The sequence below is a fragment of the Oncorhynchus mykiss genome, chromosome 2 (assembly GCF_013265735.2).
Source record: "Oncorhynchus mykiss isolate Arlee chromosome 2, USDA_OmykA_1.1, whole genome shotgun sequence".
NCBI classification, from domain to species: domain Eukaryota; kingdom Metazoa; phylum Chordata; class Actinopteri; order Salmoniformes; family Salmonidae; genus Oncorhynchus; species Oncorhynchus mykiss.
In genome coordinates, this window is record NC_048566.1 from 7,280,001 (window position 1) to 7,305,768 (window position 25,768).

At 45.2% G+C, this 25,768-nt stretch overlaps 1 protein-coding gene across 1 annotated transcript; it reads left to right on the forward strand.

The window, feature by feature from the left end:
* The first annotated feature begins 2,429 nt into the window (after positions 1–2,429).
* On the forward strand, positions 2,430–24,709 carry pde11al (phosphodiesterase 11a, like). Its single transcript, XM_036936692.1, has 20 exons — positions 2,430–3,231; positions 6,436–6,594; positions 9,010–9,099; positions 10,376–10,516; positions 12,534–12,598; positions 12,736–12,856; positions 13,532–13,607; positions 13,731–13,798; positions 16,003–16,095; positions 17,664–17,714; positions 18,311–18,457; positions 18,875–18,982; positions 19,103–19,212; positions 19,399–19,489; positions 22,555–22,655; positions 22,850–22,927; positions 23,031–23,094; positions 23,224–23,298; positions 23,956–24,039; positions 24,293–24,709. The coding sequence occupies exons 1-20, from the start codon at positions 2,452–2,454 to the stop codon at positions 24,680–24,682; spliced, it is 2,892 nt and encodes a 963-aa protein (XP_036792587.1). The 5' UTR covers positions 2,430–2,451; the 3' UTR covers positions 24,683–24,709.
* Positions 24,710–25,768: the final 1,059 nt, after the last annotated feature.

Genomic DNA, 25,768 nt, shown 5'->3' on the forward strand with positions numbered 1-25,768 from the left:
CTCTAAAATGATTCAAAGGAAATGTAATTTAATATTCTCATTCATTTTAAATTGGAGCCCTGTAAAGAGAGAGAGCCCGAGTCTGAAATGACACCCTATTCACTCATCATAGGCCCTGGCAAAAAGCAGTGCACTAAATATGGAATAGTATGCTATTTCAAGTGTCCTGGCAAATAAATAAAGATAACTTCTACTGCTACAGGCACGCGGACAGTGTTTACCTCCTGATCTGCAGCACGCGGACAGTGTTTACCTCCTGATCTGCAGCACGCGGACAGTGTTTTCCTCCTGATCTGCAGCAAGCTGACAGTGTTTTCCTCCTGATCTGCAGCAAGCTGACAGTGTTTTCCTCCTGATCTGCAGCAAGCTGACAGTGTTTTCCTCCTGATCTGCAACACGCTGACAGTGTTTTCCTCCTGATCTGCAAGAAACTGACAGTGTTTTCCTCCTCATCTGCAAGAAACTGACAGTGTTTTCCTCCTGATCTGCAGCACGCGGACAGTGTTTTCCTCCTGATCTGCAGCAAGCTGACAGTGTTTTCCTCCTGATCTGCAGCACGCGGACAGTGTTTTCCTCCTGATCTGCAGCACGCGGACAGTGTTTACCTCCTGATCTGCAGCACGCGGACAGTGTTTTCCTCCTGATCTGCAGCACGCGGACAGTGTTTTCCTCCTGATCTGCAACACGCTGACAGTGTTTTCCTCCTGATCTGCAGCACGCGGACAGTGTTTTCCTCCTGATCTGCAGCACGCGGACAGTGTTTTCCTCCTGATCTGCAGCACGCGGACAGTGTTTTCCTCCTGATCTGCAACACGCGGACAGTGTTTTCCTCCTGATCTGCAGCACGCGGACAGTGTTTTCCTCCTGATCTGCAGCAAGCTGACAGTGTTTTCCTCCTGATCTGCAGCACGCGGACAGTGTTTTCCTCCTGATCTGCAGCACGCGGACAGTGTTTACCTCCTGATCTGCAGCACGCGGACAGTGTTTTCCTCCTGATCTGCAGCACGCGGACAGTGTTTTCCTCCTGATCTGCAACACGCTGACAGTGTTTTCCTCCTGATCTGCAGCACGCGGACAGTGTTTTCCTCCTGATCTGCAGCACGCGGACAGTGTTTTCCTCCTGATCTGCAGCACGCGGACAGTGTTTTCCTCCTGATCTGCAACACGCGGACAGTGTTTTCCTCCTGATCTGCAGCACGCGGACAGTGTTTTCCTCCTGATCTGCAACACGCTGACAGTGTTTTCCTCCTGATCTGCAGCACGCGGACAGTGTTTTCCTCCTGATCTGCAGCACGCGGACAGTGTTTTCCTCCTGATCTGCAACACGCTGACAGTGTTTTCCTCCTGATCTGCAACAAGCGGACAGTGTTTTCCTCCTGATCTGCAACAAGCGGACAGTGTTTTCCTCCTGATCTGCAACAAGCTGACAGTGTTTTCCTCCTGATCTGCAACAAGCGGACAGTGTTTTCCTCCTGATCTGCAGCAAGCTGACAGTGTTTTCCTCCTGATCTGCAACACGCTGACAGTGTTTTCCTCCTGATCTGCAACAAGCGGACAGTGCTCCTGATCTGCAGCACGCTGACAGTGTTTTCCTCCTGATCTGCAGCACGCGGACAGTGTTTTCCTCCTGATCTGCAGCACGCGGACAGTGTTTTCCTCCTGATCTGCAACACGCTGACAGTGTTTTCCTCCTGATCTGCAGCACGCGGACAGTGTTTTCCTCCTGATCTGCAGCAAGCTGACAGTGTTTTCCTCCTGATCTGCAACAAGCGGACAGTGTTTTCCTCCTGATCTGCAACAAGCGGACAGTGTTTTCCTCCTGATCTGCAGCAAGCGGACAGTGCTCCTGATCTGCAGCAAGCTGACAGTGTTTTCCTCCTGATCTGCAGCACGCGGACAGTGTTTTCCTCCTGATCTGCAGCAAGCGGACAGTGTTTTCCTCCTGATCTGCAACAAGCGGACAGTGTTTTCCTCCTGATCTGCAGCACGCTGACAGTGTTTTCCTCCTGATCTGCAGCAAGCGGACAGTGTTTTCCTCCTGATCTGCAGCAAGCGGACAGTGCTCCTGATCTGCATTGTATAAGCTTCAGAACCACCAGGGAATCTGGTGCTGTAGTCTCAGCTGACTGACACACAGCCCCTCAACTTGCTACACTCGGCGTCCTCAATTTAGTCTCAAGAAGTAAACATAATTCATTAATAATTTATTTAATACTCTAGCTGAAAATCTTTGCTTGCAGCATTCCATAGAAGAGGACGAAGACGGATTGTTTTAAATGGGCAGCAGGGAGTAAATGAAGAGCTGAAACGGCATCCTCTCTCTCTCTCTCTCTCTCTCTCTACAGAACCTGAACAACCGTCTGCTCCAGAGCACCTCATGAATTGACTCGGTATCTCCTGTTATCCTGATATTATTTTGCTTCTTCTTAGGGTCTTTTATTTTTTCCCCCGATGACTACTTTTGACTTCTCTGATGTGGAAGCGTTTTTGGACTGCCACCCGGACCTCTTTGAGGAGTATGTCGTGCGTAAAGGAAAATGCGATACGGTGAGCAGGTGGTTGAAGGACCAACAGCCGTCCAAAGTCTCCCTTGCGGACGAAAAGCGTGGCGGAGTGCCCAGGGACCCGCTCTGGCCGACCAACCCTGACGGTCTCCGGCGCCGCTCCTCCCACATGGAGCTCCGAAGGAACTTTGCCCGGTCCAAAGCCACCACCGCGCACAGAACCTACGACGAGCACGCCAGTCACAGGGAACACGATGATTCCCAGTCCAGCATGAGACGCCGCGCGTTACTGCGCAAAGCTAGTTCTTTGCCGCCAACCACCGGGCACATTCTGAGCGCCCTTCTCGAATCCAGGGTCAATGTGCCCCAGTACGCTTCCAGTGCCATCGACTACAAATACAGACTGAAGGAGACCAACGAGAGGGAGTTCTTCCTTGAGTTGGTGAAAGATGTCTCCAATGACCTGGACATGACCAACCTGAGTTATAAGATCCTAATCAATGTGTGTATCCTGGTGGATGCGGATAGGTGCTCGCTGTTTCTAGTTGAGGGACCATCTCACAAGAGAACGCTCGTGTCTAAGTTATTCGACGTGCACCTGGGCACCACGGTGCGACCCTCTTCCAGCACTCTGAACTCTAACGAGGTGCAGGTGCCGTGGGGAAAGGGCATTATCGGATACGTGGCAGAGCATGGGGAGACTGTAAACATACCCAACGCATATGAGGTAAACATGATCAATTTGGAAACACCAGGTTTCCTAAATTAGACCCATCGCTGCAAACCACAAATGCAAAATTGTAATATTTCATTTTGATTCAATGCTATTATTGGGATAAAGAAACGAAAAACCATGACATTAAAAGTGTGTGAATGGATACTATGGATACGATCTACACAAAATACTCTGTAATGTCAAAGTGGAAGAAAAGTGAAACGGCATCCTTTCAGTCTCTCTCTCTACAGAACCTGAACCACCGTCTGCTCCAGAGCACCTCATGAATTGACTTGGTAACTCCAGTTATCCTGATTTTCATAATTCCACTTTGACATTATGGGGTATTGTGTGTAGGCCAGTGACACAAATATCTACATTTCATCCAATTTAAATGCAGGCTGTAACACATTTGTTTGGGCCAAAGTAAAGGGGTGTGAATACTTCCTGAAGGCTGTATATCTTCCCCCATCAGGACACCTCCATTTTATGCTGTCATCCACACATTATCACCATGACAACAATTGCGGCAAAAAAATGGTGTAATTATTACAATTACATGAACAAACATACTGCCACCATCGTTTCCTCCATAGACAGGGATATGAAAGCCATGGCCATTTCATTCCCTGCAAGGCTCCATCTCTCACCCTCTCCGGAGTCCCATCCACCATAGACAGGGATATGAAAGCCATGGCCATTTCATTCCCTGCAAGGCTCCATCTCTCACCCTCTCCGGAGTCCCATCCACCATCGTTTCCTCCATAGACAGGGATATGAAAGCCATGGCCATTTCATTCCCTGCAAGGCTCCATCTCTCACCCTCTCCGGAGTCCCATCCACCATCGTTTCCTCCATAGACAGGGATATGAAAGCCATGGCCATTTCATTCCCTGCAAGGCTCCATCTCTCACCCTCTCCGGAGTCCCATCCACCATTGTTTCCTCCATAGACAGGGATATGAAAGCCATGGCCATTTCATTCCCTGCAAGGCTGCATCTCTCACCCTCTCCGGAGTCCCATCCACCAGTCTCGCGCTACACATCATTATATCATGGCCATGGGCGTCTGGCGAGGCAGAGGCAACATGTTGACGCTGGTCCGGCCTCGTGGGAACTGGGCTACTGGCAATAGACAATAGGCTAGCAGGAATAGAGCAGCCTCGTGGGATTTTGAGAGATGTTAAGCCCAGTCCTGGGACCCAGTGGACCAATTTATTTGACATGTGTCATCCCAAATGGCACCCTATTCCCTCCATAGTGCAGTACATTTGAAAATATAGTGCAGGCCCTGGTTAAAAGTAGTGCACTAGTTGGGTAATAGGGTCACATCTGGGATACAACTTTGTATTAGAGCAATAAGGTGTACAGGTAATTGCCAAAATAAAGGAAACACTTGAGTAAATGAGAGATACATGTATATAGACACCAGGTGTGGTTGCTGAGTTAATTAAGCAATTCACATCCCATCATGCTTAGGGTCATGTATAAAAATGCCCAGTTGACAATTATTTTGGCTACTATGGCTAGAAGAAGATATCTCAGTGACTTTGAAAGAGGGGTCTCAAATGAGCATAGAGGGTTTAAAGAGATTGTGTGTGTGTGTGTGTGTGTGTGTGTGTGTGTGTGTGTGTGTGTGTGTGTGTGTGTGTGTGTGTGTGTCAGTCACCAGATCTCAACCCAATTAAACACTTGTGGGAGATTCTGGAGCGGCTCCTGAGACAGCGTTTTCCACCACTATCAAATTATGGAACTCCGAATTATGGAATCTTTGTGGAAGAATGAAAAAAACTGAAATAATGTTGTATTGTCACATACCCCTGGATAGGTGAAGTGAAATGTGTTTTTTTTACCTTTATTTAACTAGGCAAGTCAGTTAAAGACAAATTCCTATTTTCAATGACAGCCTACAAACAGTGGGTTAACTGCCTTGTTCAGGGGCAGAAAAATACAGATTTTTACCTTGACAGCTCTGGGATTCAATCTTGCAACCTTTTTGTAGGCTACATTAACACAGTGTACTGCAGTGCTGTAGGCTACATTAACACAGTGGACTGCAGTGCTGTAGGCTACATTAACACTGTGTACTGCAGTGCTGTAGGCTACATTAACACAGTGTACTGCAGTGCTGTAGGCTACATTAACACAGTGTACTGCAGTGCTGTAGGCTACATTAACACAGTGTACTGCAGTGCTGTAGGCTACATTAACACAGTGTACTGCAGTGCTGTAGGCTACATTAACACAGTGTACTGCAGTGCTGTAGGCTACATTAACACAGTGTACTGCAGTGCTGTAGGCTACATTAACACAGTGTACTGCAGTGCTGTAGGCTACATTAACACAGTGGACTGCAGTGCTGTAGGCTACATTAACACAGTGTACTGCAGTGCTGTAGGCTACATTAACACAGTGTACTGCAGTGCTGTAGGCTACATTAACACAGTCCACTGCAGTGCTGTAGGCTACATTAACACAGTGTACTGCAGTGCTGTAGGCTACATTAACACAGTGTACTGCAGTGCTGTAGGCTACATTAACACAGTGTACTGCAGTGCTGTAGGCTACATTAACACAGTGTACTGCAGTGCTGTAGGCTACATTAACACAGTGTACTGCAGTGCTGTAGGCTACATTAACACAGTGGACTGCAGTGCTGTAGGCTACATTAACACAGTGTACTGCAGTGCTGTAGGCTACATTAACACAGTGTACTGCAGTGCTGTAGGCTACATTAACACAGTCCACTGCAGTGCTGTAGGCTACATTAACACAGTGTACTGCAGTGCTGTAGGCTACATTAACACAGTGTACTGCAGTGCTATAGGCTACATTAACACAGTGTACTGCAGTGCTGTAGGCTACATTAACACAGTCCACTGCAGTGCTGTAGGCTGCATTAACACTGTGTACTGCAGTGCTGTAGGCTTCATTAACACAGTGTTTTGACCCATATTAACTAGGCTACAGTCAAATCTATTCTGTTGGTTCAGATTGATTTTAGGCCGTCTCTGATTTCTGAATAATAAAAAGATGTGTGTATGTGTCTGTATTCGTATGTGTGTGTGTGTGTGTGTGTGTGTGTGTGTGTGTGTGTGTGTGTGTGTGTGTGTGTGTGTGTGTCTGTGTGTGTGTGTGTGTGTGTGTGTGTGTCTGTGTGTGTGTGTGTGTGTGTGTGTGTGTGTGTATTTCTTCTCCTATATGTCTCCTCCTGTAGGACCATCGGTTCAGTGACGAGATAGACAAGCTGACCGGCTATAAGACCCAGTCCATCCTGTGTATGACCATCTGTAACAGTGATGGAGAGGTCATCGGGGTTGTGCAGGCCATCAACAAGAACCCAATCGGAACACCTTTTACGGAGGACGACGAGAAGGTCAGTCCACAGCACACCTGAGTTCAGAATACCACTAGAAATCATTTCAAATCCTTTAGCTGGGCTCGATTGAGCTTGTCTGGCTTCATGGACCAATAGAAGAGTGGTAAAACTGAAGTTCCTGTACAATGAGAATTCATTATTGTCATTGACATCATCACCACTATCTCCACCAATGGGAGATCAGTGTTTCTGTCTCAGAACCAACCTGGTAGATTATTACTTCACATACAGGAATATCCAATAAGAACTAACCCCAATACAGATGTTGTAGCTATAGGGCTTTCACTACTAACCCCAATACAGATGTTGCAGCTATAGGGCTTTCACTACTAACCCCAATACAGATGTTGCAGCTATAGGGCTTTCACTACTAACCCCAATACAGATGTTGCAGCTATAGGGCTTTCACTACTAACCCCAATACAGATGTTGCAGCTATAGGGCTTTCACTACTAACCCCAATACAGATGTTAGAGCTATAGGGCTTTCACCTCTAATCTCAATACAGATGTTAGAGCTTTCACTACTAACCTCAATACAGATGTTGTAGCTATAGGGCTTTCACTACTAACCCCAATACAGATTATGCAGCTGTAGGGCTTTCACTACTAACCCCAATACAGATGTTACAGCTGTAGGGCTTTCACTACTAACCCCAATACAGATGTTAGAGCTATAGGGCTTTCACTACTAACCCCAACACAGATGTTAGAGCTATAGGGCTTTCACTACTAACCCCAATACAGATGTTAGAGCTATAGGGCTTTCACTACTAACCCCAATACAGATGTTGCAGCTATAGGGCTTTCACTACTAACCCCAATACAGATGTTGCAGCTATAGGGCTTTCACTACTAACCCCAATACAGATGTTAGAGCTATAGGGCTTTCACTACTAACCCCAATACAGATGTTAGAGCTATAGGGCTTTCACTACTAACCCCAATACAGATGTTAGAGCTATAGGGCTTTCACTACTAACCCCAATACAGATGTTGCAGCTATAGGGCTTTCACTACTAACCTCAATACAGATGTTAGAGCTATAGGGCTTTCACCTCTAACCCCAATACAGATGTTAGAGCTATAGGGCTTTCACTACTAACCCCAATACAGATGTTAGAGCTATAGGGCTTTCACCTCTAATCCCAATACAGATGTTAGAGCTATAGGGCTTTCACCTCTAACCCCAATACAGATGTTGCAGCTATAGGGCTTTCACTACTAACCCCAATACAGATGTTGCAGCTATAGGGCTTTCACTAACGTACATATTTGTTTCACACATTGGTCCTGTTCAACCATTTCCTGTGAAATAGTTTTTTCTCTCTTAGTGGCCAGTTGATTTTTGTTTTGATGTCCTGAATGGAACCCTATTCCCTACATGGTGCACTACTTCAGACCAGGACTCTATGGGCCCTACGTTGGGAATGGTGTGAGTAAGGAACAGGGAGCCATTTGGGATTAGCCGTGGAGTTCTCCTTAATGTCCACCAGGTGGCAGGATTTAGTTAAACAAGACCGTCAACTCTTTTTCAACACTTTATGCATTAGATCTTCAAAAGAGCCACAGACACAGACTCATTTATATGAAGACGTGCAATTCTTGGCAACCCCTTGTTAAAATAATTTTCACAGATGCATGCTATCTGTGATGCATGCTATCTGTGATGCATGCTATCTGTGATGCATGCTATCTGGGATGCATGATATCTGTGATGCATGATATCTGTGATGAATGCTATCTGTGATGCATGCTATCTGTGATTCATGCTATCTGTGATGCATGCTATCTGTGATGCATGCTATTTGTGATACATGCTAACTGTGATGCATGCTATTTGTGATACATGCTAACTGTGATGCATGCTATCTGTGATGCATACTATTTGCTAACCTAGTCTTTGAGAGAAATGGCAGCACATATCAAAGAGTTGGGTTGAGATGTATGTTCAGTGTGTGTTGGAGAATAGGTCTAGGCAGTAACCCCACAGGCTGCTTAACAGAAAACCAATTAAAAAACACTCAATCTTACGTAAGTGACTGCTTGTTGTCTAGCACATTCAGAATACCTACTTAATACCTGAGTAATTCATTTACTAAATCAATAGTCCATTAAGAGGAAAGCAGCCAGGTGTGTTAATAGACGTTGAAGAAAAGAAGACCGTTATTAATGGTAAACTAGCCACCAACACACACACATGCACACGCGTATACACAGATACTCCTGACGGCCCAAAAAAGTTTGTTATGTCCCACTGATGGATTTTGTGACTTGGCTGTTTAGAAGGAACACAGTAAAGTTGAGATCAGACTCCAACCATTGAATTATAGATGTTGTTTTTTCTGTTTATCATTTAGCCTCAGAACTATAACTATTTCTGTCTTCTCCTCTGCTTTCCCCCCCCCATCAGGTGCTGCAGATGTATCTACCGTTCTGCGGAATATCCATCTCCAATGCCAAGTTGTTTTCAGAGTCTCGGAAGGAGTACGAGAGGAGCAGAGTAAGTTGGCTCACACACTCTTCGAAACAAGGGTTCCAAAAGGGTTCTTTGGCTGCCCCCATAGGATAACCCTTTTGGTTCCGGGTAGAACCCTTTTGGGTTCCATGTAGAACTCTCTGTGGAAAGGGTTCTACATGGAAGCCAAAAGGATTATTCAAAGGGTTTTCCTATGGGGACAGCCAAAGAACCCTTTTAGGTTCTACATAGCACCTTTTTTTTTCTAAGAGTGCATCGCCTGTCTGTCTCTCACATAGCCTGTCTGTCTCGCACATAGCCTGTCTGTCTCTCACATAGCCTGTCTGTCTCGCACATAGCCTGTCTGTCTCTCACATAGCCTGTCTGTCTCGCACATAGCCTGTCTGTCTCTCACATAGCCTGTCTCTCTCACATAGCCTGTCTGTCTCTCTCACATAGCCTGTCTGTCTCTCACATAGCCTGTCTGTCTCTCACATAGCCTGTCTCTCTCACATAGCCTGTCTGTCTCTCTCACATAGCCTGTCTGTCTCTCACATAGCCTGTCTGTCTCTCACATAGCCTGTCTGTCTCTCACATAGCCTGTCTCTCTCACATAGCCTGTCTGTCTCTCACATAGCCTGTCTGTCTCGCACATAGCCTGTCTGTCTCTCACATAGCCTGTCTGTCTCGCACATAGCCTGTCTGTCTCTCACATAGCCTGTCTCTCTCACATAGCCTGTCTGTCTCTCTCACATAGCCTGTCTGTCTCTCACATAGCCTGTCTGTCTCTCACATAGCCTGTCTCTCTCACATAGCCTGTCTGTCTCTCTCACATAGCCTGTCTGTCTCTCACATAGCCTGTCTGTCTCTCACATAGCCTGTCTGTCTCTCACATAGCCTGTCTCTCTCACATAGCCTGTCTGTCTCTCTCACATAGCCTGTCTGTCTCTCACATAGCCTGTCTGTCTCTCACACAGCCTGTCTGTCTCTCACACAGCCTGTCTGTCTCTCACATAGCCTGTCTCTATCACATAGCCTGTCTGTCTCTCAATTTATGTTGAATTAGACTTCCAACCATAAACAAGATGATTAGTCCTGATTATGTAAGCCATTTAGATGTCTATTCCATTTAAAGGGACAAACAGTTTACATTGAATCTACTGTTCACAACAAAAAATGGGAAAACATGTCTTACAACAATCACAAGCTAAACTTTATACCCTCTGAGGAGTTGTACACTACACCGTTCTCCAGACTCTCTCTCTCTCCATTTCTTAGACAAGTAGAGAGAGTGGTCAGTGTTGTTGTTGTGCTCCTCCAGGCTCTGCTAGAGGTGGTGAATGACCTGTTTGAGGAACAGACAGACCTGGAGAAGATAGTGAGGAAGATCATGCAGAGAGCTGTGACCCTGCTGCAGTGTGAACGCTGCTCTGTGTTGCTGCTGGAGGATATACACTCACCTGTGAGACTGACCTCTCCTCTCTTCTCCTCCGCTTCCTTCTTCCTGGCTCCTCTCCTCCTCCTTCTCTCATTTCTCTCCTCTCCTCTGCTATGAATGTGTCATACACAATAAACTCACCTGTGAGACCTCAGCTCTTCTCTCCTCCTTTATTTTCTTAATTTCTCTTTCCTTCTGTTTTCCCTCTCCAATACTTCGCTCTCCAATTCTCCCCTCTCCAATACTCCCCCCTCCAATTTTCCCCTCTCCAATTTTCCCTTCTCCAATTCTCCCCTCTCCAATTCTCTCCTCTCCTCCCCTCTCCTATTCTCCCCTCTCCAATTCCCCCCTCTCCAATTCTCCCCTCTCCAATACTTCGCTCTCCAATTCTCCCCTCTCCAATTCTCCCCTCTCCAATTCTCCCCTCTCCAATTCTCCCCTCTCCAATTCTCCCCTCTCCAATACTTCGCTCTCCAATTCTCCCCTCTCCAATTCTCCCCTCTCCAATACTTCGCTCTCCAATTCTCCCCTCTCCAATTCTCCCCTCTCCAATTCTCCCCTCTCCAATTCTCCCCTCTCCAATTCTCCCCTCTCCAATTAACCCCTCTCCAATTCTCCCCTCTCCAATACTTCACTCTCCAATTCTCCCCTCTCCAATTCTCCCCTCTCCAATACTTCGCTCTCCAATTCTCCCCTCTCCAATACTTCGCTCTCCAATTCTCCCCTCTCCAATTCTCCCCTCTCCAATACTTCGCTCTCCAATTCTCCCCTCTCCAATACTTCGCTCTCAAATTCTCCCCTCTCAAATTCTCCCCTCTCCAATTCTCCCCTCTCCAATTCTCCCCTCTCCTCCCCTCTCCTATTCTCCCCTCTCCAATTCTCCCCTCTCCAATTCTCCCCTCTCCAATTCTCCCCTCTCCAATACTTCGCTCTCCAATTCTCCCCTCTCCAATTCTCCCCTCTCCAATACTTCGCTCTCCAATTCTCCCCTCTCCAATTCTCCCCTCTCCAATTCTCCCCTCTCCAATTCTCCCCTCTCCAATTCTCCCCTCTCCAATTAACCCCTCTCCAATTCTCCCCTCTCCAATACTTCACTCTCCAATTCTCCCCTCTCCAATTCTCCCCTCTCCAATACTTCGCTCTCCAATTCTCCCCTCTCCAATTCTCCCCTCTCCAATACTTCGCTCTCCAATTCTCCCCTCTCCAATACTTCGCTCTCAAATTCTCCCCTCTCAAATTCTCCCCTCTCCAATTCTCCCCTCTCCAATTCTCCCCTCTCCTCCCCTCTCCTATTCTCCCCTCTCCAATTCTCCCCTCTCCAATTCTCCCCTCTCCAATTCTCCCCTCTCCAATTCTCCCCTCTCCAATACTTCGCTCTCCAATTCTCCCCTCTCCAATTCTCCCCTCTCCGATTCTCCCCTCTCCAATACTTCGCTCTCCAATTCTCCCCTCTCCAATTCTCCCCTCTCCAATTCTCCCCTCTCCAATTAACCCCTCTCCAATTCTCCCCTCTCCAATACTTCACTCTCCAATTCTCCCCTCTCCAATTCTCCCCTCTCCAATACTTCGCTCTCCAATTCTCCCCTCTCCAATACTTCGCTCTCCAATTCTCCCCTCTCCAATTCTCCCCTCTCCAATACTTCGCTCTCCAATTCTCCCCTCTCCAATACTTCGCTCTCCAATTCTCCCCTCTCAAATTCTCCCCTCTCCAATTCTCCCCTCTCCTCCCCTCTCCTATTCTCCCCTCTCCAATTCTCCCCTCTCCAATTCTCCCCTCTCCAATTCTCCCCTCTCCAATACTTCGCTCTCCAATTCTCCCCTCTCCAATTCTCCCGTCTCCGATTCTCCCCTCTCCAATTCTCCCCTCTCCAATACTTCGCTCTCCAATTCTCCCCTCTCCAATTCTCCCCTCTCCAATTCTCCCCTCTCCAATACTTCGCTCTCCAATTCTCCCCTCTCCAATTCTCCCCTCTCCAATTCTCCCCTCTCCAATTCTCCCCTCTCCAATTCTTCCCTCTTCAATTGTGTGTATTTTCTGCAGGTGGTAAAGTTCTCAAAGACCTTTGAGCTCATGTCTCCCCTGTGCAACATGGACCGTGACATCAGGTGAAGTCTCCGCTGCTTGGGAGAAGATATTTTAATAGTTACACATAACAATTAACAGGAAGTACTGACATCCTCCTGTATCCCCAATTTATGTATTTGGCATTTCTTGAGAGTGTGTGTCTCTTTGACAAAGTCAGCATGGAGAAGCTGTCCTGCTCTGATTGGCTGATCAATAACAGCATTGCTGAGCTGGTGGCGTCCACAGGACTGCCTGTCAACATCAGCGACGTCTGTCAGGACCCCCGCTTTGATGCTGAGGTGGGGCACCAATCACTCACAATCAACACACGCACGCACGGACACACACACACACACACACACACACACATTTGGACACACAAACACACAGGCACACGCAGGCACGCACGTACAGATGTAGGATCTTAATTTGAGCCAGTTTGCTACAGCAGGACAATAATCCTGCAGAAACAGGAAATGTGAATATTATGTGGATTATGATTCATGCAAATGTTTTGTAGGGGGTTGATACAGTTTTTGATCCTGACAATCCTGACATTTCAAAGTGGAAATTACAAACTTTGAAAGCTTTTTTAAAACCTTGAATACACTGCAGGTTTGCATTTCCTTCTGTGCAGGAACATTCTCAGCAACAAGAGAGTGATTAAATTAAGATCCTACATCTGTATGCGCGCGCACACACACACACACACACACACACACACACACACACACACACACACACACACACACACACACACACACACACACACACACACCACACACACGCACACACACACACACACACACACACACACACACACACACACACACACACACACACACACACACACACACACACACACACACACACACACCACACACACACACACACACACCACACACACACACACACACACACACACAGATGCGTGGGCTTGCACACACAGTAACATTCCACTCCGTGCTCCCCAGGCAGATCAAGCCTCAGGATTCCACATCAGATCAGTACTGTGCGTCCCCATCTGGAATCGGACTCATCAGATAATAGGTGGGTTCACCAGTCTGTTCAGCCATCCACTGTCACTTGAAAACCACTCTGTCTTTTTACCTCTCTGCTATTCCACCCGTTCAATAATTACAAATATTGATGTATTTTCTGTACTGTTTTAAGGGGTTGCCCAGATTCTAAATCGCCTGGACAGGAGGACGTTCAATGATGCAGATCAAAGACTGTTTGAGGCGAGCTCCCTCTCCACTGAGGTTCTATCTATATATCTATAATGAGACAGTGGGTTGAGCAGGTTCTATCTATCTATATGTATGATGAGACAGTGGGTTGAGAAGGTTCTATCTATCTATATCTATGTATATATGATGAAACAGTGGATTGAGCAGGTTCTATCTATCTATATCTACAGTGAGGGAAAAAAGTGATCCCCTGCTGATTTTGTATGTTTGCCCACTGACAAAGAAATGGTCCGTCTATAATTTTAATGGTGGGTTTATTTGAACAGTGAGAGACAGAATGACAACAAAAAAATCCAGAAAAGCATGTCAAAAATTTTATGAATTGATTTGCATTTTAATGAGGGAAATAAGTATTTGACCCCTCTGCAAAACATGACTTAGTACTTGGTGGCAAAACCCTTGTTGGCAATCACAGAGGTCAGACGTTTCTTGTAGTTGGCCACCAGGTTTGCACACATCTCAGGAGGGATTTTGTCCCACTCCTCTTTGCAGATCTTCTCCAAGTCATTAAGGTGTCGAGGCTGACGTTTGGCAACTTGAACCTTCAGCTCCCTCCACAGATGTTCTATGGGATTAGGGTCTGGAGACTGGCTAGGCCACTCCAGGACCTTAATGTGCTTCTTCTTGAGCCACTCCTTTGTTGCCTTGGCCTTGTGTTTTGGGTCATTGTCATGCTGGAATACCCATCCACGACCCATTTTTAATGCCCTGGCTGAGGGAAGGAGGTTCTCACCCAAGATTTGACGGTACATGGCCCCGTTCATCATCCCTTGGATGCGGTGAAGTTGTAGCAGAAAAACACCCCCAAAGCATAATGTTTCCACCTCCATGTTTGACAGTGGGGATGGTGTTCTTGGGGTCATAGGCAGCATGCCTCCTCCTCCAAACTTGGCGAGTTGAGTTGATGCCAAAGAGCTCCATTTTGGTCTCATCTCAACACTTTCAGCCAGTTGTCCTCTGAATCATTCAGATGTTCATTGGCAAACTTCAGACGGGCATGTATATGTGCTTTCTTGGGCAGGGGGACCTTGCGGGCGCTGCAGGATTTCAGTCGTTCACGGCGTAGTGTGTTACCAATTGTTTTCTTGGTAACTATGGTCCCAGCTGCCTTGAGATCATTGACAAGATCCTCCCGTGTAGTTCTGGGCTGATTCCTCACCCTTCTCATGATCATTGCAACTCCACGAGGTGAGATCTTGCATGGAGCCCCAGGCCGAGGGAGATGGACAGTTCCTTTGTGTTTCTTCCATTTGCGAATAATCGCACCAACTGTTGTCACATTCTCACCAAGCTGCTTGCCGATGGTCTTGTAGCCCATTCCAGCCTTGTGTACGTCTACAATCTTGTCCCTGACATCCTTGGAGAGCTTTGGTCTTGGCCATGGTGGAGAGTTTGGAATCTGATTGATTGATTGCTCCTGTGGACAGGTGTCTGTCATACAGGTAACAAACTGAGATTAGGAGCACTCCCTTTAAGAGTGTGCTCCTAATCTCAGCTCGTTACTTGTATAAAAGACACCTGGGAGCCAGAAATCTTTTTGATTGAGAGGGGGTCAAATACTTATTTCCCTCATTAAAATGCAAATCAATTTATAACATTTATAACATGCGTTTTTCTGGATTTTTTTGTTGTTATTCTGTCTCACTGTTCAAATAAACCTACCATTAAAATTATAGACGGATCATGTCTTTGTCAGTGGGCAAACGTACAAAATCAGCAGGGGATCAAATACTTTTTTCCCTCACTGTAGATATGTATGATGAGACAGTGGACTCAGCAGTCAGATGGAACAGAATAAATAGACATTTCGGTGGTAACTTGTGGAATAGACACGGGCTAGAATGCGGTTTCAATCAATCAGCATTCAGGATTTTATAATAAATATTATAAACTGGGTGGTTCGAGCCCTGAATGCTGATTGGCTGACAGCCATGCTATGACAAAATATGTATTTTTACTGCTCTAATTACATTGGCAACCACTTTATAATAACAATAAGGTGCCTCTGTGGTTTGTGATATATGGCCAATATACCACGTCTAAGGGCTGTATCCAGGCACTCCGCGATGCGCTGTGCTTAAGAACAGCCCTTAGCCGTGGTATATCAGCCATATACCACACCCCCTCATGCCTTATTGCTTCATTTGAAAGCTGTTTAATTGGTAGAAACGTTTTTCTACTCTGTCTCCATACAGGCCTTTGTGATATTCTGTGGGCTGGGGATCAACAACACCATGATGTACAATCAAGTGAAGAAGACCTGGGCCAAGCAGTCTGTGGCCCTGGATGTGAGCATTGATAGGTTGCGTCCCAAATGGTCAAAGGTAGTGCACTATAAAGGGCTTAGGGTGCAATTTGGGACTGAGCCATGTACTCTTCTCCCTTCACTCACTAGGCGTTTAGTTGTTGTTGTTTTTTTAAATATGCCTTCCGTGCACTAACACTCGCACTTGACTTTTCCCCCCCTACTAGTTCTGACTTTACTGATTGCTGTTTTACTGAGAAAACATGTACTTACTATGACTGAAACATGTGGTTGTCCCACCTAGCTATCTTAAGATGAATGCACTAACTGTAAGTCGCTCTGGATAAGAGTGTCTGGTAAATGACTGAAATGTGAATGTAAAATGAACATGTTAGCTAGCCAGTCTAGTTGCTGGGCTTTGGGCTCGTCCGTCCGTCCGTCCGTCCGACTGACTGACTGACTGGTTCTCAGAATGCTTTATGAAACAACGGAGGTAATGTGGTTAAAACATATCAGACTTGATGAGAGGCGATATACTATATATATATTATATATATTTATATATATTATATATACTATATACTAGTAATTTATATATACTATATACTAGTATATTATATATACATTATATATACATGATATACTAGTACATTATATATACTATATACTAGTAATGTATATATACTATATACTAGTAATGTATATATACTATATACTAGTATATTATATTTACTATATACTAGTATATTATATTATATACACTATATATTAGTATATTATATTATATACACGATATATTAGTATATTATATTATTTATACTATATACTAATATATTGCATTATATATACTATATATTGGTATATTAAATTATATACACCATATATTAATATATTATATTATATATGCTATATACTAGTATATTATACTAAATATACTATATATTGATATTATATATATATACTAGTATATTATACTAAATATACTATATATTGATATATTACATTATATATATATACTAGTATATTATACTAAATATACTATATATTGATATATTACATTATATATATATACTAGTATATTATACTAAATATACTATCTATTGATATTATATATATATACTAGTATATTTTTACTCCTGACACTTTTTGCAGTGGGCAATCTTTTTTTGACAGCATCCCCTCTTTGGAAACAGTGAAAATACCTGAAATATTTATGGTGGGAGAGAAGAACCCTGCTGAATATTAATGTTTCGGATCGGCTCAGGCAGTAGAGGATGATACTGTAAAAATGCAGTCATGAGTAGTGTGAAGAAGACAATATTGCGTCTATGTATGCATCCCAAATGGCACCCTATTCCCTATATAGTGCACTACTTTGCGCCAGATCCCATATCATCACCTGCAGGGGGCCAGAGAGGTTCATGAGAGAAGAGAGAGAAAGAGAGAAAGAGAGAGAGAGAGAGAGAGAGAGAGAGAGAGAGAGAGAGCGAGAGCGAGAGAGAGAGATATAATGAGGGAGAGAGAAAGAGAGAAAGAGAGCGATAGAGTGAGAGAGAGAGAGGGATATAAAGAGGGAGAGAGAGTCCATGATGATGTTTTCTCCTCCCTCAGATGCTGTCCTACCACGCCACATGCTCCAAGGTAGAGGTGGACAGACTCAAGGTATGTCTGAGAATTACATGTAGAAGAAATAGAAAAAACAAACTAAATCTACAAGATAACAATCAAAACAGGAGAAGTCACCTGGTTACTTTCCCAGGGGTGTATTCACTAGGAACCAAACAGAAGAAAATGGAATGAAACAGGGAGGAATCTACCTGAATTGGTCCAATAGAAACGTCCATTTTCGTTGCAAAACGTTTTGTTACGTCAGACTAACGAGTACACCCCAGGACTATCATGAAGAGGGACTGGTGAGGTGTGGAGGTGGATGTGGGGTCAGAGGACCTATCATAAAGAGGGACTGGTGAGGTGTGGAGGTGGATGTGGGGGTCAGAGGACCTATCATAAAGAGAGACTGGAGGGACTGGTGAGGGTGGAGGTGGGGGTCAGAGGACCTATCATAAAGAGGGACTGGAGGGACTGGTGAGGGTGGAGGTGGGGGTCAGAGGACCTATCATAAAAGAGGGACTGGAGTGACTGGTGGGGGGGGGGGGGGGGGGGGGGGTCGGGGTCGGAGGACCTGAGGCTTTGAGTTTGTTATTTCCTATTCACCTACTAGGACGCTCAATATTCACCCCCACATTCTACTCCCTCAGGCTGCTAAGATCCCTTTGAGCAGTGAACTGGGCATCGAAGAGTTCCACTTCAACGATTTCTCATTGGACAACGACGCCATGATCACTGCCTCCCTCCGGATGTTTCTGGAACTCGGAGCCGTCCAGAAGTTTAAGATTGACTACGACGTGAGTGAGGTCAACAATGAGGGAGAATGGAGAGGCTTTCGTATTTCTCTCCAGCAACTTTTCCAAAATCAGATTTCCTGGTTATTCTGTCCTGATTCCAGGAATCTTCCAACTGGGGTTTCTGTAAAACCTGGGAATTTTGGGAGTACCAGAATATTACAACCCTATTGGGAGTACCAGAATATTGCAACCCTATTGGGAGTACCAGAATATTGCAACCCTATTGGGAGTACCAGAATATTGCAACCCTATTGGGAGTACCAGAATATTGCAACCCTATTGGGAGTACCAGAATATTACAACCCTATTGATCTTGTTTTTGATTAACTCTCTTGGTGACATGTTACAGTAACACCTGATATGAGAACAACAGCAAAGCAAACATTATTCCTTATGACGGTTCCTTCTCCCTCTCAGGTCCTGTGTCGCTGGCTGTTGACGGTGAGGAAGAACTATCGCACGGTGGCATACCATAACTGGAGGCATGCCTTCAACGTGTGCCAGTGCATGTTCCTCATGATCACAGTGAGTCAACGCAACAAAATATACTCTATGTACACATTTAGAAAAGAGGGTTCCTCAAGGGTTAGTCTTAGAGTAATGTCTTAGATAGTTTTGGTACTTCCGTTACCTCTGTGTCCACAGACGGCTGGTTTCCAGGATGTTCTGTCGGATGCAGAGACCCTGGCGTTGATGGTGGGTTGTCTCTGCCATGATTTAGACCACCGTGGCACCAACAACGCCTTCCAGGCCAAGTGAGTCACCTCGGCTGAGCACCGAAGAGAAATAAGGAAAATTAAGGAAAACAAAGAAAAATGAGGATGATATTAGTCTGATCAGTCAGTCAGTCTGCACGTCCGTCCGTCCGACCTGCCTGTCCGTCCATCTTCCCTGTTAATCAATCAATCAGTTGAATGTCCCTCCTCTGCTGCTTCCTACAGGACTGGCTCTGCTCTGGCCCTGCTCTACGGGACATCAGCTACTCTGGAGCACCATCACTTCAACCATGCAGTCATGATCCTACAGAGTGAGGTGACCTTGGCTACCATCACCTTTACTTTTTTTACTTTTTAAAAATGTGATTTATTTCACCTTTATTTAACCAGGTAGACTAGTTGAGAACAAGTTCTCATTTACAACTGCGACCTGGACAAGATAAAGCAAAGCAATTCGACACATACAACAACACAGAGTTACACATGGAATAAACAGAACATAGTCAATAATACAGTAGAACAAAAGAAAACCAAAAGTCTATATACAGTGAGTGCAAATGAGGTAAATTAAGGAAATATATAGTGGTGGTGAAGTAATTACAATATAACAATTAAACACTGGAATGGTAGATGTGCAGAAGATGAATGTGCAGGTAGAGATACTGGGGTGCAAAGGAGCTAAATAAATAAATACCAGTATGGGGATGAGGTAGGTAGATAGATGGGCTGTTTACAGATAGGCTAAGTACAGGTGCAGTGATCTGTAAAATGCTCTGACAGCTGGTGCTTAAAGCTAGTGAGGGAGATGTGAGTCTCCAGCTTCAGAAATGTTTGCAATTCGATCCAGTCGTGGGCAGCAGAGAACTGGAAGGAAAGACGGCCAAAGGAGGAATTGGCTTTGGAGGTGACCAGTGAGATATACCTGCTGGAGCGCGTGCCATGAGTGAGTGCTGCTATGGTGACCAGTGAGCTGAGATAAGGCGGGGCTTTACCTAGCAGAGACTTGTAGATAACCTGTAGCCAGTGGGTTTGGCGACGAGTATGAAGCGAGGGCCAACCAACGAGAGCGTACAGGTCGCAATGGTGGGTAGTGTATGGGGCTTTGGTGACAAAACAGATGGCACTGTGATAGACTACATCCAATTTGTTGAGTAGAGTGTTGGAGGCTATTTTATAGATGACATCGCCAAAGTCGAGGATCGGTAGGATGGTCAGTTTTACGACGGTATGTTTGGCAGCATGAGTGAAGGATGCTTTGTTGCGATATAGGAATCCGATTCTAGATTTAATTTTGGATTGGAGATGCTTAATGTGAGTCTGGAAGGAGAGTTTACAGTCTAACCAGACACCCAGGTATTTGTAGTTGTCCACGTATTCTAAGTCATAGTCGTCCAGAGTAGTGATGCTGGACGGGCGAGCAGCTGTGGGCAGCGATCGATTGAAAAGCATGCATTGAGTTTTACTTGCGTTTAAGAGCAGTTGGAGGCCACGGAAGGAGAGTTGTATGGCATTGAAGCTCGTTTGGAGGTTAGTTAACACAGTGTCCAAGGAGGGGCCAGAAGTATACAGAATGGTGTCGTCTGCATAGAGGTAGGTCAGAGAATCACCAGCAGCAAGAGCAACATCATTGATGTATACAGAAAAGAGAGTCGGCCCGAGAATTGAACCCTGTGGCACACCCATAGAGACTGTCAGAGGTCCAGACAACAGGCCCTCAGATTTGACACACTGAACTCTATCAGAGAAGTAGTTGGTAAACCAGGTGAGGCAGTCATTAGAGAAACCAAGGCTTAACCTTTCTGATCTCCCCATCCCGGATCCGGGTTCGTGAATACAGACTCAAGCTCATTACCATAACGCAACGTTAACTATTCATGAAAATCGCAAATGAAATGAAATAAATATGCTAGCTCTCAAGCTTAGCCTTTTGTTAACAACACTGTCATCTCAGATTTTCAAAATATGCTTCTCAACCATTGCAAAACAAGCATTTGTGTAACAGTATTGATGGCTAACGTAGCATTTAGCATTAGCATTCAGCTGGCAACATTTACACAAAAAAACAGAAAAGCATTCAAAAAAATCATTTACCTTTGAAGAACTTCAGATGTTTTCAATGAGGAGACTCTCAGATAGCAAATGTTCAGTTTTTCCTGAAAGATTATTTGTTTAGGACAAATCGCTCCGTTTTCTGCGTCACGTTTAGCTATGAAAAAACCCCTGTATCCAGGATTGTGTAAATCTATCAGCAAGCTCATTAGCATAACACAACGTTAACTATTTATGAAAATCGCAAATGAAATGAAATAAATATGCCATCTCTCAAGCTTAGCCTTTTGTAAACAACACTGTCATCTCAGATTTTCAAAATATGCTTCTCAACCATAGGAAAACAATAATTTGTGTAAAAGTAGCTAGCTAGAGTTAGCATTTCGCGTTAGCATTTAGCGTTAGCATTAGCGTTAGCATCCAGCACGCAACATTAACAAAAACATAAAAGCCTTCAAATAAAATCATTTACCTTTGAAGAACTTCTGATGTTTTCAATGAGGATACTCTCAGTTAGATAGCAGATGCTCAGTTTTTCCAAAAAGATTCCTTGTGTATTAGAAATAGCTCCGTTTTATACATCACATTTGGCTACCAAAAAAAATCCATAAATTCAGTCCTCAAAACGCAAACTTTTTTCCAAATTAACTCCATAATATCGACTGAAAACATGGCAAACGTTGTTTAGAATCAATCATCAAGGTGTTTTTCACATATCTCTTCATTGATACATCGTTCTTGGACACATGCTTTCTCCCCTGAATCAAATGGTAAAGTAGAAGCAGCTGGCAATTGCGCACCGAATTCGACGCAGGACACCAGGCGGACACTTGGAAAATGTAGTCTCTTATGGTCAATCTTCCAATGATATGCCTACAAATACGTCACAATGCTGCTAAGACCTTGGGCGAACGACAGAAAGTGTAGGCTCATTCGTTGCGCAATCACAGCCATATAAGGAGAGAATGGAAAACAGAGCTTCAGAAATTCTGCTAATTCCTGGGTGATGCATCATCTTGGTTTCGCCTGTAGAATGAGTTCTGGGGCACTTACAGACAAAATCTTTGCAGATTCTGAAACTTCAGAGTGTTTTCTTTCCAAAACTGTCAAGAATATGCATAGTCGAGCATCTTTTCGTGACAAAATATCGCGCTTAAAACGGGAACGTTTTTTATCCAAAAATGAAATAGCGCCCCTAGAGCTCTAACAGGTTAAGAGCTTCCATTTATTCCTCCACCTTGAAATTCCCCCTTCCATGTATTACCTGAAAATATATATTTTTCAACAGGGTCATAAAATCTTAATATATATTTTGCTCATGTCTTCCATCAGGGTCATAATATCTTTGCCAACCTGTGTTCCAAAGAGTACAGTAGTATGATGCAGCTACTGAAACAGGCCATCCTCTCCACTGACCTCACCCTGCACTTCCAGTAAGACTTACAACTTCCAAATACAGTTGTAGAAGAGAAACTTGATAACACAAACAGACCGGCACTCAGGCCACCTCCCGTCTGCTTTGCTATTGAACTTCCCTCCTTTTCCTTGTATCCGTTTTGTGACTCTGTCTGTGCTCCTAAACAGGAGGAGGAGCCAGTTCTTTGACTCTGTCTGTGCTCCTAAACAGGAGGAGGAGCCAGTTCTTTGACCGTGTTCTCTCTGGAGAGTTCAGCTGGACAGACGAGGCTCACAGAGAACTTCTCAGGTCCTTCCATCTTTCTTACTTGTCTATTGAACCATGATCAACAATCTCCTTATGTGGAGACTTGGTTTGGTTCTAAACAACCTCTGACCTCTGTCATCACCAGGTCTATGCTAATGACAGCATGTGACTTGGGTGCAGTGACCCGCCCCTGGGAGATCTCCAAACAGGTGAAATGTTACAAAACTTCTTCCTGTGTCACAAATGACACCCTAATCCATGTATAATGTACTAGTTTTGATTAGGGTCCATAGGATCATCATTGACATCATTGACATAACTTTGAAATCCCCCTGCAGGTTGCGGAGTTGGTGACCAGTGAGTTTTTCGAGCAAGGTGACAGGGAGAGGTCTGAGCTCAAGTTAACTCCAGCGGTAAGCAGAATACAGTACTACTGTAACACCTCCTTTCAAACTACACTTCCCTTCAAACTACACTTCCTGTTAAACTACACTTCCTGTTAAACTACACTTCCTGTTAAACTACACTTCCTGTTAAACTACACTTCCTGTTAAACTACACTTCCCTTCAAACTACACTTCCTGTTAAACTACACTTCTTGTTAAACTACACTTCCTGTTAAACTACACTTCCTGTTAAACTACACTTCCTGTTAAACTACACTTCCTGTTAAACTACACTTCATTGTACAACTTCACTTCGCTTCCAACTACCCCTCCCTTCAAAATAAACTTCTCTTCACTACACTTCTCTTCAGTGTCAGATCATCAACTTTGATATTAACTCTCCATCCACTACGACCTTGATTCCCTTGAGTCCAAACTCCATTAATGCACCTTTAGTCTGCACAGCATTTAGGAAGTCAACTTTTATCTTTCCTTCTGCTGAGCTTCAGTATCTTTCTAACGCCCTCTGGGTTCCCAAACATGAGCCTTGATGTAGTTAGCCTTGATGTAGGGAGTTATTTCTTTAGGTATTCAACTGTTGGGATGAAATGACTAAAGTTAGTTCAGTGATTAGGAGTGAATGATACTGTAACAGCAGCCCCCCCCCCCCCCCTCTCTCCTCAGGCCATCTTTGACCGTAATCGTAAAGACGAGCTGCCCGCCCTGCAGCTGGAGTGGATAGATGGGATCTGTAAGCCCCTCTACCAGGTAACGGACTCACCTGTTCTAAACCCAACTAGTCTGTTTGTTACTGACACACCAAGTTCAAGGGGAAATCCAACGCAATAAAATCTATGTCCAGTACTTTCATTTAGTCCAGACCTGTATGTTTTCACAGTATGATGTCTTCTGAAATGTCTTTATTTCCTCCCTTTTCTCAGTCATCCTGCATGAAATGAGCCGATGTCTGTCTGCGATACAGCCCCTTCTAAGTCAGTCTCCCACACTGTCTCCCCTCTAGGCTCTGATGAAGCTAAACGGGAAGCTGAAGCCTATGGTTGATGGGATAGCAGCCAACCGCATGAAGTGGAAGGAGCTGGGCTCGTCCTATCAGCAGCACACACACAGAACTGCAGAGACCAATCAGAGTCCTGGCTCTGAGTCAGGACCCAACCCAGAGACCAATCAAAATCCTGACTCCAGTCAGAACTCGCAACTAGAGTTTGGGTCAAATTCAGTATTTGATCAGACATCAGTTCTTACTACAGAGTCTAGTGGTCATCCAGAGTTTGGGTCAAATTCAGTACTTGATCAGACTTCAGTTCTCACTACAGAGTCTAGTGGTCATCTGGGGTCAGATGGAAGTATAGGGTCTGGTCAGCTGTCTCAGGGGCAGGGGGCTGAGGTTTGAAGAGAGAGGGAAAGGGAGAGTGAATGAGGGAGGAGAGAGGGAGGGGGAATTATGAGAAATGGGAGGGGGAGAGAGAAGGAGGGAGGAGAGAGGGAGGGGGAATTAGGAGAAATGGGAGGGGAGAGAGAAGGAGGGAGAAGAGAGGGAGGGGGAATTAGGAGAAATGGGAGGGGGAGAGAGAAGGAGGGAGAAGAGAGGGAGGGGGAATTAGGAGAAATGGGAGGGGAGAGAGAAGGAGGGAGAAGAGAGGGAGGGGGAATTAGGAGATAGGGAGGGGAGAGAGAAGGAGGGAGGAGAGGGGGAGGGGGAATTAGAAGAAATGGGAGGGGGAGAGAGAAGGAGGGAGGAGAGAGGGAGGAGGAATTAGGAGATAGGGAGGGGAGAGAAGGAGGGAGGAGAGAGGGAGGGGGAATTAGGAGCTAGGGAGGGGGAGAGAGGAGGAGGGAGGAGAGAGGGAGGGGGAATTAGGAGATAGGGAGGGGAGAGAGAAGGAGGGAGGAGAGAGGGAGGGGGAATTAGGAGATAGGGAGGGGAGAGAGAGGGAGGGAGGGGGAATTAGGAGCTAGGGAGGGGGAGAGAGGAGGAGGGAGGAGAGAGGGAGGGGGAATTAGGAGATAGGGAGGGGAGAGAGAAGGAGGGAGGAGAGAGGGAGGGGGAATTAGGAGATAGGGAGGGGAGAGAGAAGGAGGGAGGAGAGAGGGAGGGGGAATTAGGAGATAGGGAGGGGAGAGAGAAGGAGGGGAGACTGTGTGGTACTGTAGTGTCTGTACCTCAACCTGATCTAGTTGGGGTATTAAAAAGGTCTGTTTTTTACACTTTGTTTCCACCTTGTAGGACACGTCAGTGGACTACGTGTTGATCTTTATGACATTGTAATGACAAGAACATTGAGTGTGAAACATCCATTCATGTTAGACTCCTGCTCACACCTTCGTTGCACTGCTCTTGTGAAATGTAGTAATGCTGCCCACGTGATAAACCTCCTGTTTGTTAAAGCTTGTGCATCCATGGACCGGCTTTGAAACCAAAGATGTCCAGTAACCAATGTGTTATGCCTTCATGTACAAGAAATCACTGTGATCTCTC

What these genes read in the sequence shown, in the direction of transcription:
- pde11al (XM_036936692.1), top strand. Translation starts at nt 2,452, where the DNA reads ATGACTACTTTTGACTTCTCTGATGTGGAAGCGTTTTTGGACTGCCAC. An exon ending in AGTTTAAGATTGACTACGAC is followed by an intron (nt 18,458 to 18,874) that starts GTGAGTGAGGTC and finishes TCTCCCTCTCAG; the next exon opens with GTCCTGTGTCGCTGGCTGTT. An exon ending in TCATGATCCTACAGAGTGAG is followed by an intron (nt 19,490 to 22,554) that starts GTGACCTTGGCT and finishes GTCTTCCATCAG; the next exon opens with GGTCATAATATCTTTGCCAA.